The following is a 13,549-nucleotide window of genomic DNA, read 5'->3' on the forward strand; positions in this document are numbered from 1 at the left end:
ATCACACAAGTGGTACAACCTATGCTGCTGGCTTGTGAATTTTTTCACAACACATTATTTTGGTTTCACTATGGTTGCTGTGGGCACTATTGAATGTATTATGGGAACTCTTCATTTAACAATCACTAGGACTAGAATGGTCACAGATGACCATAGGATGCTGCAATATCATACCTGTGAATCATCAAAAGTTCAGATCATAATCACGTGATTGAAGGAATGCTGTGACTATTGTTAAGTATGAAGACCAGTCGTGAATATTACTAGTTCAGCACCACTGTAAATTCAAATGGTTGCTGAACCATTAAATAAGGACTGCTTGCATTAAAAAGATTGAGAAGCTTACATTAAACATGTGGCTTTCATGTGGGTCTTAATTAGTACACCTACCCTAACCATGATATCTGCCACTTCAGAAAGGACCTGGAAAATAGACCCCAAGAAAATAAAAAAAGTGATAGAAAAATCAAAACATTTTAGTAATAGAGAATACTGTGCTCTATAAAGCAAAAATAAGGAAGGTATAAATCATATTAAATGAAGTTAGTAGGTGAAACCGGTAAATTCATTTTACTATTACATATATTACAAATATAGTAGAAGTAAAAATATGACCAGAATGGACTGGGAAATGAAGAGCTGAGTTCTTGTTGAATAAATTTTATGCACTGTATATAGTTTGTCACTGTATTTCCTTTACATGGAAGAGAGATTAAAGGGTACTTATTCTCATGTTATGTTTTCTTTAAATCTGGAATGTATGTGTCAATGAGAATCCTTTACTAATAGACAGGGAAGAAGAGGAGCAGATCTGGTTGCTTCTTCCTTTCCTTCTAGTTGTGCTGGAAAGCAATTTAAGACAATTAACCTGCCTATTTGCTTCTTCCTTCCCCCCCACCAACCACCCCATACAAGCTATTTTTTCCTTTTCTAAAAAAAAAACTAGCAATTGCATTATGAATCAATAAAAGATTGAGAGTGGTTTAGAGAAATTTGTGTCAATATTTTCAGTCCATGCAGTCATTCATGTTTTCTTGAGTCGATAGGGGCCTTTGAAAGACTTTTAACTCTTCCAAGGAATAGATAATGAGGGTGTGGGAGCCATAAGTGCAAGCAACCAAATCCCTCATCACCTAGGGTGAAATGTAATTATTCTTGGTCTCCTTTCAAACCTCCCTCATTCTGAGATAATTGTGCATTTCAAAGCTGAAAGCATTTTTGAGCCGCTCTGAATCAGTAGGGCCTAGAAAGTGTTTTTTTTATCAATGCTCAAGGGACATAAAATGAAAACATTAAAAACTTCATTAGCTTTTAGTATCTTGAGCCAACAGTCAGAAACATTTGAGTCGTATTTCATTTCAAGAGCTGACTTGACATACTATTTCATGAGAAGTTTATATTTGTGCAGTTAATGCTCAATTTAAAATGTTAAGGTATTACAAAGGAAAACATATTATTTTGTTTTCATGTTACTGTTGAAGCACCAGCCTTAGGGTCGACATTATGGGATAAAAGGATATCAGAGGGCCTCCGGGGCCAGAAACAGGCCCATTTCCAGACTTTAGGAACTTCTGGGAGAGACATTTTTTTGCATTCTCCAGAGTCCAGAGGCTTTCCTCGGGCCTCTGGGAGGGTGAAAACAGCCTTCCCAGGCTCCAGAGGTCCTCCGGAAGCCGGAAACAAGCTTGGAACTTCCGTGAGGGCTGTTTTTCACTTTCCTAGAGCCTCTGCATGGACCCTGCATTTATCTGCATCCAAAATGAGCCACATGGAGGCTCCTGGGAGCGGGGAGGGGTGGGTGGGGCCATCCGGTCAGTTCAACTACTGGTTTGGCAAACCAGACGTAAATTTAACATCTGGTTTGCCTGAACCGTCTGAATCCCACCCCTGCATACGCATATATATATAAAAAGCATGCAAGGGAAGAAAGCCACACCTAGGAAACCTAGCCACACCCACTCTCCTCATACACCACATTTCGGAAGCTGCTGCTTTGCCCCATGCTTGTTGCTGCTACACAGAACTAAATGAAACCACTGATAGCCCTGTACTGTGTTTAGGGAAAAATACAGAAGTAAAGCAGTTTAACATGCTTACTTTTTAATCAATACAGTACAATTTAATAAGGGAATGGTCCATTTAATTTTATATATTTTTACAAGACCTACCATACTTTTACAAAAATGTACTTTGTGATTTCTTATGCCTGACTCAAAGCTTATCTTTGATGGCCAGTTGCCCCATTGCCAGAAAAGACAGCCAGTTGCTAAATTTACTTTTGAAGAACGCACAGGGAGAATTAATAAAATCAGAGACATAACAATAATTTAAATATAATGCTGTTGCTGGATTTTGAACCAGTAACCTTACATTTACAAGATAGATGCCTTAACTACAATGCTATTACAGCATTTATTACAAATTTTAAAAGAAAGTAACATAATCATAAGAAAGGAGGTTTTCAAAGTTTTTTCTGCATGTATATACATTAGCATATTCTAACTTTGTATATATGTAGTCAATTTTATATACTGATTTTGTACACCTATACTCATATCAAAGTATATATGTCCAAAAGGATCTCTCAACACAGCAGGCGATTGGTAATTGTTTTCCTAGTGCAGACAGGAGGGAAGGCACAGCAGTAAGAGAACTTTCCAGTGTAGGTATATGATAATCTGTAGTCTGGACTTAATACCTTGCCAACTGTTGTCAAAAGTATTCCAGTCTGGACAATCAGGGGTGGAATACCTGGTCAGACCGGTTCTATAGAACCGGTTGTTATGATTCTGCCCAGTTCGGAGAACCGGCAAATCACACCACTGGCTGGCCCTGCCTCTCCCCTCCCTGCCCACTCAATCCTTACCTGGCAAACTTGCCTGCTAAGTTGCTATTTTCCTTTTGTTCCCTCCGATCCTGCTTTCTAGCTAATCTAAATCTCCTGGTACAGCAGAACAGCTGCTGTGCCAGGAGATTTAGATTAGCTAGAAAGCAGGATCGTTGGATTTCTTGCTTTCTAGCTAATCTAAAAGCAGAGCTGAACCTCCTTTAGGACTGAAGCTTCTATTTTTCAGTGCAGACTCAGGCAGTAGATTGCAGAAAGTTAGATCTCTGGGTGACTCTGTGATTCTGTGAGCAACTCAATCTACCTGCCTGCTTTGCCCCATTTTGGGTCAAAGTTGCTCTTTTTTTTAAATAAAAAATTCAATATTTACATACATGGTGTGTTGTGAGTTAATTTTGTGAGTTTACTTGCAAGCAAATTTTATGTGACAGATTCAGGCAATAGATTGCAAAAAGGTAGATCTCTAAGTGAATCTGTGATTCAATCTGCCTGCCTGCTTTGCCTGATTTTGGTTTTTTTAATTAAAAATTTAACATTTACATATTTACAATATTTACATACAAGCCACACCCAGCCAGTCAAATGACCACCAAGCCATACCCACAAATTAGGCCATACCCATAGAACCAGTTGTTAAACAGTTGAATCCCACCCCTGTGGACAAGGTTTTCTTAAAGCAGCTTAGAGTCAAGACAGCCTGAGTTCCCAGTGAGAATAGCTTAAATAGCAAATATTGACATGTTTCAGAGTAAGAATATTCTATTTTAGTCTTAAGGGACCTGGTACATTGCCAATAGAAATGCGTTTGGGTAAGCTTTCATATACATGACTGTAGCCCTGCCAATCTGTGGTGGATCCTCTCTGTTAAAAGTAATTTTCCCACCTGCTGTTTGTCAGGGAAGGATTCAAGGATTGCACTCCCAGATTGCCTTCCTGACTATAATGTCATTTCCATACTTTTACCTTGTCATTGGCAATTAATTTCATCCACTAGAATTTATTTAGATTTTATATTCATACATACATTGATTGTTTATTCTTTTCAGTATTTTATCAGAGTATTAGTTGAGTCTTGACATAATAATCATTTTAGTGGTTCCTGGAAATCAGCTTTATTGATAATGTACATTCTGGATCTATTTCCCAATATACAATAATGTTCCTTCTATTTTTAGATTTCTAATGATAAGTTGATGGCACATGGAACTCTCATCTTTTCATAAATCTTTCTTACTCAAATCCTTTTCTTGCTGGAGTTTTAAGTTTCTTCTGGAAGAAAAATTCTATTAAGAGTCTTAGGATCTATGATTTTGCCAGTAACAATAATATATTTTTCAGCTAGAAGATGACATTGTGGCCAACCATGGCTATTTATATACAATACATGAATTTATTGAACAAAAGTTATCACAGGAATGGATAGTTCTTGAGTTTTCTCAGCTTGGATTTATTGGTAAGTACAGCAACAGTATATAAATTTAATAAATAAAAATAAATAAATATTGTCAAGAGTTCACAAAGATCAGCCTCAATAAGAATATAAGTGGATACGTTTTCTATCTTTCAGCAGCAAATTTGTATTATTAAATATTTGATGGTGGCCATTTTCCACAATATTCTTTTATTTATTAATAGAATTTGTATGGCCACCCATTTCACTAAAAGCACTAGGGACAACAAACAACAACCCAATAAAATATTATTCCAAATCAGGTGTGTCTGTACTTAAATTGCTTTTTCAGTCTATGTTATGTATGCATTACAGTAATAGATAAGTCTCATGGAATTTAATAAGGCTTATTTGGAATTTAAAAATATAGTCTTTTCAGATAAAAATCAACGTGCTTCAAAAAAAAAACAACACCCAAAACTTTTTACATGGATTATGGAATTTCCAGAGGATCATGAAAGAAAATAACTGGTGGAGTTGTGTAATGAGTTGCCTTGATCTCATCCAAGCACTATATGCATAGTATAATACATTATTTTTAAAAAGTCTCCATCATTTAGGATATATCCTTGTTGGTAATAGAGATAGAAATAGCCAATCTCATTGTACACATGTTGTACTCTGACAATAAAGGTAACAATGATACACTTAATTATTATAGTTGATAAAATGAATATAAAGTTAAGTTGAATGCTATATTTGTCTTTTTTAACCATTCTCATTCTAAAAAACCCAATGGTTTTAAATTTTATGTGTTAGGAGAGAATTTAAAGTTCATTTAAAATTTAAATGTTAATGAGCTGGTTTCAATATTCATGCATTTGTCTAAGTGCTAAACAGCTCACTTTTATTTGAGTAGCTTTTCTTTCCCTGCTGAATAATCTCTCCAGCTTTCTGTAACCTCTCATATTACAATCATATACCAAGTGAAAACATTAGGGTACTGCTTTTACTTTTTTCACTTAGGAATCAAAGATAGCCAGAAATGTTAAAAACAATGGAGATGTAATTAAAAATAGAATTATCATCATCCTATGCCATCTCACAATAAAATAAAATAAACAACCTAAAAGCATCTTGGTTGGATCTGGGAGGCAAGAGCTGCTATAGTAGCTGCTATTTTAGCAGATAATAATGTGGAACATTTTATCTTTTTTGTTTAATTTTTTTATTAAACATAACAATTAAAAAACATTGAATGTAGTGGAGTCGTTTTGACATAACGTTTGGTTATCATTCTAGTGAAATATAACAGAATGTAGATCTTATATACATTTATACATACCGTATATATACTCATGTACCTTATACCTTATGTACATCTTCTAACACTTTTAGTGTTAAGTCTCATGATCACAGATGTGCTCTTAACAATTATTTTCAATTTTGAACCCTTCCTTTCTGTCCGCACCAATAGTAAAATCTATTCCAATTACATAATATTCCAATTCATCTTTATTTTTCATCTCTAGTGTTAGACTATCCATTTCACCGCAAGTCAAAATTTTATTTATTGCTTCATCTTCACAAGGAATTTCTCTTTCCACTTCTGGACAAATAACACTCTTGCCGCAATGATGACGTGTATTATCAAATATAGCTCTTCCTTATCGATTTTTTTTGGGTATATAATTTCCAATAAAAAACATTCTGGTCTATGGTCTATTTTAAACCCCTTCATTTCTTCCAACCATTTCCCAATCCTGTGCCAAAATTCTTTTTTACAGCTCTACCATGTATGATAATATGTGCCTTGTTCTGTTAAACATTTCCAACATTTTGGGGATTGATTTTTATACATCTTAGTCAGCCTAGCCAGTGGGAGATGCCATCAGTAAAACATTTTAAATAAATTCTCCTAGTATGCTGTGGCAAGTGTAATCTTTTTGTTCCTTTCCCAGGATGTTTGCCATTGATTCAATTTTATGCTATATCCAAAATCTCTCGCCCCTGTCACCATCGTCTCTTTTACCAGTTCCAATTTATATGCCAGTAAAATTTTATAGATTTTGCTAATTAATTTGCATCTGGCCCCAAGAGAATTTTGTCCAATACCATTTCTTGCCCATTAATTCCCATTCTTTTTTATTCTTTCCATACCTTGATTGGATCTGTAAGTATTCCCACCATTCTAAAAACATCCCTTGTTAGTTTTAATCATGTCAAGATTTTAGTTCTCCAACTTCATTTATAATATCTTTATAGGTAACAATTTTCCCTTGTTTTAACAAATTTGGATGTATTATTGCCCCTAGAACTGATACCCAATTTGGCATTTCTATATAATTTTGATTTTTCATTTTATTCCAAATCTTAAATAATGCTTGCCTAATTCTATGTTGTTGGAAGTGATCGTGTGTGCCTGGCCTATCAGACCATAGGAAAGCGTGCCATCCTTGCTGCAGATCATGGCCTTCTAACTGTAATATTCTTCTATTTTTTAATATTATCCAAACTCTAATCCAGGTCAGTGATGCTGCTTGATAGTAGATCTCTCTTTCTGGCAAGCCGCATCCTCCCTTTCTTTGTCTTCCTGTAGTAGTTGTAATTGGATCCTCAACTTTTTCCCTGGCCACATGAAATTGGATGTTATTTGGTTCAGTTCTCTAAAAAAAATTGGTTTAGTTTTATGGGTATATTTTGGAACAAAAATAACAATTTTGGTAGGACATTCATTTTCATTGTAGATATTCTACCTGTTAATAAAAGTCTTAGGCTGCCCCATCTTTCTAAATCTTCTTTAATTTGTTGGCTTAATTTACCTTAGTTATCTTGTTTGAGTGTGGTACATCTTGATGAAATAGTAATTCCTAGGTATTTAATTTTGTTAGTTATCTGTACATCCATTCTTTTAACCAGATTTTATTTTTGTTTCTCTGTCATATGAGTCATATGAGGTCAGAATCAATACATATGAAGGGCCACAAACACATGAAATTATTAATTTTGTTAATATTTCAATGCTTGCCCAAATTAGTAATTTGGTTCATTATTATTTTCTATTCTTTAGACAAAATGTACTGGTATTTTCTATGGACAATAGATTGAGAACAGATTTTGCCATACTATTAAAATCAATATAACTTGAATTATGTATGATTGAAGTGTAATTAATAGGATAAATGTTACTAAATCTTGATCCAAATTGTTAGTAATGGATAGATTTAGACAATAAGTTAATATATTACTGTGTTGTAAATAAAATTATGATTCTCTTTTTTCTTTTCTAAAAAAATTGCATTTTCAGGAAAATTATTCCGATGCAAAGACTTACCACTGATAGTGGAATTTTTTTTAATGTTCTACAAAGATAAACCAATTGACTGGCTACTAGACCACTTGCTTTCGGTTAAAGTTTGTAATCCAGAGAAAAATGGAGTAAGTACTCTTTTTTTTAAACACTAGCTATATGTATGTATACAGACACATTGACACACCCAAAACAAAAACAAAAGAGACAAAATTTTAAGATTTTTTTTTGAATTATACCATTTTCTATTAAAACTGATTTATAAATTAACCAGTTTCCTACAATTTTAGTGTCAATAATTAAGTCTTTGTATAATGAAAAATGCCTGCCTCATTATACTGAATATATAAATCTATCCTGGGCTATTATCATTTCTCCTTCAAGTTGTTTAATAAATAAATTCAATTTTAATTTACAGTATCGGTTATTTGCTGTTATATAACTTCATGTTATTTATCATTCCATTTGTATAGATAGTCCTCGACTTACAACAGTTCATTTGGTGACTGTTGAAAGTTATAATGACACTGAAAAGCCACTTATGACTGGTTTCACACTTATGACTGTTGTAGCATCCCATGGTTATGTGACCAAAATTCAGATGCTTAGCAATTGACTCATATTTATGACTGTTGCAGTGTCCTAGGGTCACATGATCCCCTTTTGCGACCTACTGACAAGCAAAGTCAATCGGGAAGCCAGATTCATTAACAATTTGCTTATTTAACAGTTACAGTGATTCATTTAAGAACTGTGGCAAGAAAGGCCGTAAAATGGGGCAAACTCATTTAACAAATGTTTTACTTAGCAACATAAATTTTGGGCTCAGTTGTGGTCATAGGTTGACCACAATTGCTTTTAATTGTTGTTAACTTGTATTCTTTAGAAAAAGAATGGATATAAATATTTTTATTTTAAAAGCGTTTAAATCTGTTTTGCCTAAATATGTGCATTCAATACAGTATTCCATTTAGATTCAAATACTTTCCTGTTGCTTTTCAAAATTGGGTTTTGTATTAACATCTGGATTAGAATGTATATTTATAAAAAATAGAACAGTTTTCATCTGTCATGGGTTTTTCAATTTTTTACTTTTAATATTATAACTTAATGTATTGCTTGAGCAGCATTAACCAAGAAAATGTGTTTTGTTTTTCCAGAAAGATTAGTTAAAATCAGGCATAAACCTTTAATACATTTCTCACATCTTTATCCTCCCTCTATTTGGCTAATACTTTCTAAATGCTAAAACAACTGTAGATCTAGTATCCACTTCCTCCAAAGCTTAAGCCTTATGACATTTCTCTAGCACTTTTCTCATTACCTTCTCTTCATCTCAATTCCCCACTTCTTATCAATTTTTCCTTCTTCTCCAGCATACTGATTGGAGAATCCACATATGAGTTGACACATGCCTTTCTGCCCAGAGACTGAGTCCTCAATCTTTGCCACGCCTCTCCGTCAATGGTCGGTACCCCAGTTCTGATTCAGTCTTGGCCCTATAGAGACATGGTAAAGATTGGCTCAGGAAACTTGGACAGAAAGACATCTCAAGGATCCAAGACAGCTTTGAAAGAGACCTGGGCGATAGGCTTCCCAGCTAGGCGTTGTTAGCACGCTATCACCAAAATTGATTAATTGCTTAGCTGGATCCATGGCTTTTATTCCAAACTCCCCACTGCCATTACCATCGGTCTTATTGTGGATCAACAGTCGCAGGGCATAATTAGAGTTCGGGCTCTCTCTGCCCTCCGGGAGATCTCCCAAGTGCTTCACAGCTGCCACTATTAACAGTGCTCAGAATGTGTGAAACTGCTCACCTGGATAACTTTGGCAACGCCACCTGCAGCCACAGCACTTTACAGCTGATTGAGGAATTCAACTTAACCAGCCACCCTAAAACTCATTGGAGCGCAATTTAATGCCATCCTTTGCCACGACTGTGTGTGTGTGTGAGTGCACAGGCTCCCCCAGTTATCTGGTCTTGCCGCCACCAGGAGCAGCCCTAGATTGATCCGTGATTGTGACCTGAGCTGCAAACTGCCACCATAGTACCTCCGTTGGTCAGAGGAGTGTGGATTCAGCGCAGGGGTGGGATTCAACCAACGTTACTACCAGTTCGGTAATTACGTTTACAGCTCCAGAAAAGCTAGATGTGCTAGCAAGGATGCAGCAGACAAAATTAGAGCAAAGGCCATCTATTCGAGGAAGTCAACCAGAGTGGAGGAGAAAGACGCCAACGGGAGACTGAAAGCCTTGGACAAACAAATCTCTAGGGCAGAAAGAAAGGCTGAGCAGCAGAGACATTCTGCCTCACCTCAAACAGAGCCTGCCATTTTCCGCCCTCAGCAGCTGCAGCCGTTAATTCAAACAAACCCTGCAGTTCCAATAGCATGGTCACCAGGAGGCGATAGAGAACAATTACTGTTCCCCCTAGCAGCCGAGGAGTTTGAAAGGGAAAATTTTCCCTTTTCTTGTATGGCACCTGACATTGCTGAGCATCAGCTCAGGGATAGACCCCAGGTTCTAGAGGCCACTTTTACTCCTACTGCATTGGGGCTACACCCAGTAGATAGCCAGGGACCTGAGCTGTCTGAGGAAATGAAGATCCTCATCTCCCAAGCCATTTCGCATGGCGTGGCCACCAACCTACAGATGAGAGGCCATCCGCCTTCCTTAGCCTCTGAACCTCCACTGCAGGCCATCCATCATTACCAGTTCTCTACAGAGGCACTTAGGCCCCAGGGATTGGCATCACCTGCCCATTCCTCCAGGAGCAGGGCATCAGTGTTAGAGGATGAGGATCAGAGGGAGCAGAGATTCTCAGAGGACGAAGACCTTTCTCCTGACCTCTCCCCCATTCACTATTCAGTCCAGCACTCTTTAAGTCCCTACTTTACAAAGCCAGAACTATGTCCCAGATAGGTTCAGAGCCTTGCACTCCAGCAGAACCATTGGATAACCACGGTCCCAACAACATGGTGTTTTCAGAACCCACCATAACGCAGCAGGACGTTCATTGTCCTAGCCTGTTCCTCAATGTAGTTCAAAGACAATGAGTACCTTTCCCACCCAGGGGGAAATGACAAAAATTCTTTAATATGGCTCCCATCCTCTCAGAGCCATTTAAGTTGCCTACAATAGATGGGCCATTGGCCTCCTTGGTCTCTTCCACCACTGTGTCAGGGGACATAGCGGAGACCTTGAAAGCTGAAGATATGAAAGCAGAATTAAATTTCCATAGGACCATCAGGCCAATCCTGGGCAGTTAAGCCTGCTATGGCAACTTCCTTCTTTGCCAGAATCTCTTTACTCTGGCTTTGCCAGTTGCAGGCAAGAGTCCCTCCTGAGGAAATTCGAATGCACCAGGATATTAGCAAACTGGTGGCAGCCACTGAATTCGTGGCTGATTCATCCTTACACGCAGCCCATTTTTCCTCCAGGGCTCTTGCCTCCAATGTTTCCTCTCGCTGCTTGCTATGGCTTCACCAATGGCAGGCGGACGCTAGAACCAAGTGGAGGCTCGCCTCCATTCCCTATAAGGGAGCCTCACCTTTTGGGGAGGCTTTGAACCCCTTCCTTGTTGAGAACAAAGAGAAACACAAGGTCTTGTTATCCTTGGCCAGGCGTGCGGATAGTAATGTCCATTACTCATTGGAATGCCATGACATGATGATTTTACTGTTCTCCTCTGTTAACACTACAATTGCATGATGCTGATGGCAAATCACTGCTGATTTGGTGCAAAATTCTATAATTTCTTGCCACCCTGGCTCAGCTAGAATTTGAATATTGCTTCACTAGCAACCAGTTCTTCAGAAAATCAGAAAATCATTGATGGCCTCACTATCAGAGGACATGTTTGGCATATTATTCCCTGCTGAGTGATTAAAGCAACTTCAGTCACTCTTTGCTTTGAAAGCACATAGGGTGTATAGTGAAGTTATTTTCATGATTTGCTCCCTATGATGTTATTGTCAGTGTAAACCATGTAGTAATCAAAAGATAAAAACATTCTATCTTTCTACATAAGTTGTAAAAAAATAGTTCTAGAAGTTGATGGCATTTATTCTATTTACATATTCTACATTTATCCTTAGACAAACCCTGCTTCTAAGTTCGTTTCCATGTGGTTTTAATATTTCTGGTAAGGCTTTAATCCCTGCCAGATTTTTTTTTCCTCACAAAGGCTGAAAATCTTCAAATCCACTTGAACATTAGGAATACTTGTAATTATAGTCTGATATTACATCAGCTCTGCTTATTAATATCATGCTAATACATTTGGTAGTTTCTTCTTACAAGATTGCATGTAAGAGAATAATAAATGTTCAGATAAAAATTATGTTAAATATAATTGTCTGGTTTTTATGAAACAAAAATGATTTCCTTTCCAGAAAGACTGTCAAAGCCGGAAGTCTAATTTACGCATCCGTTATAAACCATCACTTTTTCAACATGTGGGATTTTATTCTTCTTTAACTGGGAAAACACAGCAGTTGAGAGTAAGATGTCTTTTTTGTTTATTTGCTTCCGATTTAAATTTGTTTTCTTTCTGAATATAATGAAATACTTCTTTTAGTTAAGCTTTCACAGAAAAATAAAATTAACTGTGGCTCCAGTCTTTAAGTATTTAAGTTGGCCTTTTAAAATTCCTATGGTTTGTAGGAAGGAACTATTAGGATTTTGTATTTTCAAATAAAGCAACCTTATTAATTTGGAGTTTACTAAACAAATGGCCATAAACATAACTACACTGGACACTAGATTCCCTTGTATCTAGTTTGCTTTTATTCTCATGTTTCATTTCCCTTTAACTAATTTATATAGAAAAGTTATACTGGATCAGACTAAAGGCATGAGGACTCCAATAATTTGTTCTCACACTGTCAACTAGATATCTCTAGGGAACTCAGAAATGTGACACAAATGCAAAAATAATCTTCCATTTAGTTTCCCTTTAGTTCCTTGTGGTGTAAATTCCCAGGACCCTGAATGCAGTTATAATTTATTTGTTCGCTTATTTGTTTGAACTGGTTTTATTTGCATAAACAATTTTTCCTCTGACAAGCAGAAACACAAAAAGGAAAGTAAAGCTGGACATGGGGTAAAAAAAAAAAAAAAGGTGTAGCACGTGGAAAGAAAATGACCCAAGAGCAAAATTAAGCATCCACATTCTTCAGCAGAAGTCTTTGCAGTCTATTGTACTCTGCCTATTTCTTTGTTTCCAACAGCAGCTTCTCCTTATCAGCAGGACAAGCTGTAATTTGATAAATTGACAACTAATTATTTGGGAGACTATCATTACTCAGTAAATATGGTACTATCACAGGCAACTATAATTGTGTGGTGATGGGGAGTGGTGACAAATTGGGATGTTGCAACAAGAATACCATGATTTACTTAGCCTGATGTAAGGATATGAGTTTAAACATGGTGATTCGGGTTGTGACATCACAATTTGGTGATGCAGGTTTGATTGTTTTTTCATTATTCTGTTTAGTAATGAACACATTTTTGTATCAGTTCTGAATCTTCCCCATATTGACTTTAGTAGGTGATTCCCAATTCTCATTATATTCCAAAATTATAATTTGTGCATTATTGTTTTTGACAAAACTTTGTACAATAGTGTTTTTACATGTGAATGTACATCTATATTTTACAGGATAAAGATTTTGTTGAAACATCATTATTTAAGAAACATGTTAACCCTCCTGCAAAAATGAAAACAAGCTTAAAAGTATACCAGCAGTTTACTCTAGAAAAGGCTTACAATGGAATAGAAATATTTTGGGCTTTTGCTCCTAAAGCTGGAGATTATATTTTGTTCAGTTTTGTGGAACCATTGAAAATAATAAGGTAATTTATCACCTGATGCAAAATTGTCTCTAATGTAATGATTTTTCCTCATCAAAATTGGTCAATTAACTTGTATTATTTTTTCTCAAAGTAAAAAAAAGTTCCAATAAGTCATTTGAATGGGGAGACAAGTGAGATAAAA

General features: G+C 36.3%; 1 protein-coding gene across 1 annotated transcript in view; it reads left to right on the forward strand.

Moving 5' to 3' along the window:
* Window positions 1-13,549, forward strand: part of MGAT4D (MGAT4 family member D) — a 34,738-nt gene that overhangs the window by 16,527 nt on the left and 4,662 nt on the right. The window contains exons 8-11 of the mRNA XM_026697841.2: window positions 4,184-4,298; window positions 7,543-7,673; window positions 11,943-12,050; window positions 13,214-13,407. Coding sequence (XP_026553626.2) covers window positions 4,184-4,298; window positions 7,543-7,673; window positions 11,943-12,050; window positions 13,214-13,407 — 548 coding nt within the window. The remainder of the gene's footprint in view (window positions 1-4,183; window positions 4,299-7,542; window positions 7,674-11,942; window positions 12,051-13,213; window positions 13,408-13,549) is intronic.

The sequence above is a fragment of the Pseudonaja textilis genome, chromosome 6, assembly GCF_049901715.1.
Source record: "Pseudonaja textilis isolate UNSWEBS1 chromosome 6, rPseTex1.2, whole genome shotgun sequence".
Classification (NCBI taxonomy): Eukaryota; Metazoa; Chordata; class Lepidosauria; order Squamata; family Elapidae; genus Pseudonaja; species Pseudonaja textilis.